The 6121-nt window shown below is 47.3% G+C and overlaps 1 protein-coding gene across 1 annotated transcript; it reads right to left on the bottom strand.

Moving 5' to 3' along the window:
- Nucleotides 1-267: 267 nt before the first annotated feature.
- Nucleotides 268-1379, bottom strand: LOC118912058 (olfactory receptor 51D1-like). Its single transcript, XM_036884852.2, is given in 5 exon segments — nucleotides 268-503; nucleotides 506-679; nucleotides 682-993; nucleotides 996-1127; nucleotides 1130-1379. Coding segments are annotated over 5 exon segments (1098 nt in total). The 5' UTR covers nucleotides 1374-1379.
- Between the last annotated feature and the right edge of the window lie 4742 nt (nucleotides 1380-6121).

Genomic DNA, 6121 nt, shown 5'->3' with positions numbered 1-6121 from the left:
TCCCTCCCCACTCTTCAATTATTAACACCCAGCCATTTTGGAGTCCAAGAAAAAAGTTTTATAGCCAACACAGATTCACCGGGTGATTGGGAACAAGAATAATTAAAATCATGCATCAAAACTGGAATGACTCATGAGCTGTGGCATCTACAGCCTTCTCATGTCAAAACTATGTGTTTCCTAGTTGGACGAGAGGAATAAGGCAAGGATGCCTTGGCAGAAAAACTAGGGTGATCATTCTCCAGCACGGCCTGTCCGGGATGCATCCTAAGTTCTCACGTACTGACACATTCGTGGAAACAGAAATCCAAGATCTATTTTGATAATTGGAAGCAGACAGCCCAGTGGGTTAGAGACTCCAGTGACCAAGACATTCAGCAGAATCTTAATCCTGCCATCTTTGGCAGGGACTGAGGACACAGGAAGGTGATCCTGCTCACCTGCCACCCTGGGAGACTCTATGGAGGACCGTGAATGGTTCTCCTTGGTCTTGGCTGCATAACAACATGGTTAACCACGGGTGGTAGTAGAAGACAGATGTCAGCCACAATCTCATGGTGCAGGGAGGTAGGGCCACCCGGCCTGTACACCACTGAGAGCCCAGTGAGCAGCACGTGGAAGACCAGGACAGCACAGAGATGGGAGACGCAGGTGCGGAAAGCCATGAGTGCTTCCCCCAAGAGGACAGATTCAGTACAGCCCTTGGGAAGAGGGTACTGGAGAAGCCAGTGAAGAGGGAGTTCACACCCATGGCTGAGAGGATGATGAGGAGTCCGTACACTACACTGACCATGGTGTCAGTACACGACAGCTTCATGATATCTTGGTGCAAACAGGAGTGTGTGATGGTATGTGTTTGGCAGTATGAGAGACACTTCAGGATGAAGGGCAGTGGGAAGAAGAATGCAAATCCCCTGGTCAAGGCAGCTATTCCAATGTTGGTGACAGTAGGCCCTGTAAGCATGGAAGCATGCTGCAGCCGGTGGTAGATGGGACAAAATGGTCAAAAGCCATAGCCAGCAAGACAGCTGACTCCATGGCTGACAGAGCATGGATAAGGAACATCCGGGCCAGACACACATTTAACTCGATCTCCAGGATGCCTGTCAGAAAGAGGCTGGCCATCTGGGCATGGTGATGGAGGAGAGGGCCAGGTCAGTGGTGGAGAGCGTGGCCAGGAAGAGGCACATGGGTGCATGCAGGCGCCTTTCCACATGGATGATGAGCACAATGGCCACACTGCCCACATTGGCCAAGGCATACATAAAACACAGTGGAAAAGCCAGCCAAAAGTGTACACTAGGCCCCAGGCCAGAAATGCCTGCCAGTAAGAAGTATGCTGGGTGGACCAGGGTTCCATTTGGAGTGGCCATGACAAAAATCAACAACTAAGGTTTCTGCACCCCAAGGCCAGGGTCTCTGAGAAGGAAAAGGAGAAACAACATTCCATCATGGCTCCGAGGAGGGACAGGAATACAAGGAAAGGGCACTGGAGTCCTTACAGTAACAAACAGAAAGACCAAGTTCTAGCCTCTTGCTGCTAGAGTTCTCCCTATACACACCTCCCTAGAGGCCTCATTAATCTGTGTGTGACGACCCACTCAGAAAATATTTACAGCAGCTCTTCATTTCCAGACCCGATGCTGCTGACCAGGGTGCTGCTCCTGTCACTTCCCCAGCAGAGCAGACAGGACCTTGCACGGAACCTCCAATGCTGACTCTAGCTCTTCTGGAGCACAGTGGGCTACGTTGGGTCCAGAGTTTGAAACCCAGTCTGTGGCTGCCTGTAAGACCCACTCTAAACTGATTTAGCACAGGAAGCAGGAGCTCCTGCTGGGACTGGAATTCAAGGGACAGGTTTGTGTTTAAATCTGAGGAGCATTTCTCAAATTTCCCTGACAGATTCATCGGAAGCAGTTACTGTCCTCCCACGTCCTACTCCAGGCCTAGAGAATCAGAATTTCCAGGGAAGGGGTTCAGAAATCTGTCTAAAAAGTAATTCCCTTCTCAGATGACTTTTTTGTCATCAGAGAAATTTGGGAAAAGCAGTTCTGGGAAGCAGGGAAAAAGAGGCAAAGAAAGTCTATCATTTCCAGCCTCCAACAAAGAGCAAAACAGAATCTTTCATGAGGATTCTCAAAGCCCACATGGAAATCAGTCCCAGATTGTGTCTGGCTGGGATGTGACATGAAAACCAGATGTAGCTGAGACACAGAAGGAAAGCCAGTCTGTGCTGCTGCCCGGGGCCCATGGTCACATGCCTCTTCATCCACTGCTCTCCCTGGCAATCACCTAACATCCAGGCTCAACTTCCATTCTCTACAGGACCACTCGCTCCGAGTCTCTGAGATCCAGACCCATATTCCTACTGGGATAGCTTATGGGCCTCATATTCGTCTTGCCCCCAGTAGGACCTCTTCCAAAGAGTACCACCCAGTACCCAAGTGATCCAGCTCAAAGCCGCTCGTCCCATCTTGATTTTTCTGCTCTTTCACCTCCACTTGTGATTTTGCTTTTCCAGTTAATCTGTTTTGGCCTTTCTTTTCATTTAGCACACCCTCTTTCCCTCCCAACTTCATTACATCATTCACTCTGCTCTGATTATGAAAATGCTTCCTAACTCAACTCCCTGCCTCCAAATTCAGGTATTTCAATCCACCTTCCACATCTCTGCCAACTAAGTAACATAACTGGACATGACAGGCTTATTTAGCAAGGTTCAGGTGATTCCCAAAATCTTCAAGATAAAGTTGGAACTACATAGTCTGCGTTCAAGGCCCTTCAGTGTGGCTGCAACTTAACTTTCCAGCTCAGCTTTTCGGTTTCCTTCCTCATTAGCAATCACCACCACTGCCACCACAAGCCTTTTTCCCCCTGGGTATTCTTCTTTCCTTGTTTCTTCAGTGAAGGGCTAGAACTCGGGGGTCCTTTCTGGCACAAGAAATAGACAAAGTTTGAAATGGGCCTCACGGTGGTCTGAAAAAACTCCTCGTTGGACAGGTCACTGAGCAAGGTCTGGGATCCAGCTGCTGTAATCTGAGAAGCGAGCGCGCTGGCAGTCCTCTCCAAGCACCAGGCTGTCCTGAGCAAAGGTCCCGGCTTCCTCAGGCAATGCGCCCGTGGTCACCCCGGCAAGCCTCCCCGCCCTGGCTGAGCCTGGCTCACTCATCAGCACTGCCTCCACCCAAGACCGCCGCCCATATATAGCTTCTCTGGGGCCCTAGGGAGTGTGAGGGGTGACTGAATTACCCTGGGCCGCGTGGGGGCGCCCCGCACAGGAGCCCAAAGAAATCTGCGCCCTGACTCCTACCTAAAGTGACTGAACTCTGTTAACTATTCTAAGCCAGCCAAGGAGTCTAGAGGGAAGGCGAGCGCCGTGCGTTAAAAAGAGGAAGAGGGGGGAGACCGGCGCCGGAAGAAAGGAGCTGGGATGGTGGCGTGGGTGCGCATCAAGGGATTCTCGTGTTCACGCCCAGAGCGCACCATCCGAGGGGATCCAGACCTGTGCTCAGAAACAGCCTCTCGATACCATCTGCTTCTTGATGCTGCCCCCGTGTGTCGCTTTCGGGAGTTGCAGCCGCGTGGCTGAGAAGGCCATGGCTCTGAAGATGACTGACGCAAGGACCTTGAATCTGACTCCTTCCGCGGCAGTTGGCTGCCCCTTAGCGAGCCCTCCCGCTCAAGCCAACTCTTTCTTCCTTGAGCGACTAATCATAGCTCACCTGTCGCCCCAGAAATGGGACCATACAGAATGGTAATTTAAATGGGGTGCTCTCTCAGGAAAGATTTGTGATCAAATCTCAGTCCAACCATTTACTAACAGTATGACCACCTTTAGCTTCAAGAGTTTGGTGTGAAATATAAAATGAAATATTAGCAATCCTACAGTGAATGTCTGTGTTCGCTATTATGACTCAAAACAAATGGAAGCGTCAGTGAAGTAGGAAGAAACCTAGTTGAGATAGTGCTACAACAGCGAGAGAAAGCAGATACACTGGGAGGAGGAACAGACAGCAGGACAGAAGGCTGCTGAGAGATCAAGCCGCCCTCAAACTAAAAGTAAACGGCCCTGGTTACGCCGTGAAGAATTGTCAGGGCGGGGCAGTGGGAAAAGAATCTTGAATGCAGCAGAGTAAGGAGTGGGTTGGGAAGAAAGGGAAAAACTGGATGCAGACAGCTCTTTTAAGAAGTTTGTATGTGATGTGAAAGTGAAATGGGCGATACGTGAAGGACTGATAGCCCTAAGGAGAGCTTTTTAAATGCGTATTTGTATCTAGAGGAGATTGAACGCAAGTAAATGTCAACAGCTTGGGGTTAATTGAGAGGCTCTCTGTCCTTTACTTCTCACATTCCTGATGGAGTTCTTCAAGGCTATGTATGACCATAGCCTGTGTTTCCCGCTGTATACAGTAACTATGAGCAATCTTAGTGCTTCCACACCTTCTATCACCCAGAGATGACAGACTAATACCCTGAACTCCAGGCACGATAATGTCTACTGGACATCACCATTTTGGTGTCCCTCAGGTACCTCAAACTCAACACCTACAACTAAGCTCGTTATCTCTGATCCCCAGTCTATGCCCTGAATCTATATTTTTTGTTCCCTGTCACAGTTGCCCAAGCTGGAAACCTGAAATCCATCACCTCTGCCTTCTCCCTCTCTCTCACCAGCTTCTCCAACCACATCCAATCAGTCATCAAGTCCTCCTTATTTTACCTCCTAGATACCCTGTGACTCAGAAAAGTTTCCTCCATCTCCTTTGCCTTTACTCTAGCCCAAGCCAAGAGAGTCTCCTGTCCACATCATCAGAATAATTTGTTCGCTGGTCAGCCTCACAGAAGATCTTTCCTACCAATTACTATCTGCACTGTGGCCAGCACGATCTTCCAAACACTAATCAGTCTTTAGTGTCTCCCCATTGATTTTAGAATGAAAGGTTGAAGTTCACATTGCCTAACACAGATGATAAAGTCTCCATGGGCCATCTCGGTATATCTCTCCATCCCCATCTCCAACCAGTCTACCTTCAGTTTTGTATACTAAGTCCCAGGCACACTGGAATTACCCACCACTTCAATGTGCTATGCTTTCTCTTACCCTTCAGCTTTCACTATGTTTTTCCCCATTAAAAGAGCACTTACCCTACTCTCTGTTCTGATTAACTCTTAGCCTGCTTATGTCTGTTTAAACATCCTTCCTTAAGAGTTTTCCTGACCCTTAATCTTTGTTGGACCGCTTTTCTCTTATCCCTTTGTTTCACTTAAGGCATTTAATATTATGAGATTAATGATTTTTTCATACTTCTGAGCAGATCTTATCCTACTATATTTGTAGGGGGAATGGATACTGACTGATGTGTATGTGTAAAAGATGAGGTTCACAGAGACCACTTTCATTGACTCTTAATACTGGTCCTCTTGTTGATGTTCATTCGAAACTCTGAACTCTATTACTTATATTGAGGCATGTTTAATGAGCAAACCCCCTTAAATTTTTGGTGGTAATATCAAGTACCAAGCTGACACAATTTTTGAATGGAGATATTTTCATGGAAACTTTTCAGGCATTTTTTTCATTTGCTACAGTAGTAAGAATAGTATCTTACTTAGTAAAGTGGGCCATGGTATGACTTTAAAAATAACAGAATATCCCTATATTTTTGTTTGGGTATTTTTCACAAGAAAGAAGGGGGAAAAAATCATTCAATGTAAGCGGAGTATTACAGGCCAAACAACAATGGAGAACTATTGCCAAGGATGTACCCAAATTCTTGACCTAGGAGGCCCTGAATAGTATGAACATGCTGATAATGATAATCCCCAGCCCCATCTCATGACACATCAACAGTCACTAAGTATGGTCCTATCCTGGCGTTCTTTCAGTTCCTCAAATGAAAGTTCTCTTTCCTTAGATGCACTTCCAAGCATTTGTTCAGACTCTGGCTGTGTCTGGAATGGTCAACCTCTTTGTTCCCCTCTTCTACATACTAACCATTCTTGATTCCATTTTAGGTGCTGGTTCTACAAGGAAATCCTTCCCATAAGAAAATGTTCTCTTTGGTTCCTAGGGTATCCAAATTCCATTGACGGATGAGTAATGCTATTTTTTTTTTTTTTG

The sequence above is a fragment of the Manis pentadactyla genome, chromosome 9 (assembly GCF_030020395.1).
Source record: "Manis pentadactyla isolate mManPen7 chromosome 9, mManPen7.hap1, whole genome shotgun sequence".
In the NCBI taxonomy this organism is placed as follows: domain Eukaryota; kingdom Metazoa; phylum Chordata; class Mammalia; order Pholidota; family Manidae; genus Manis; species Manis pentadactyla.
The sequence above is the reverse complement of the archived record's forward strand: the minus strand, read 5'-3'. Positions and strand labels throughout refer to the sequence as shown.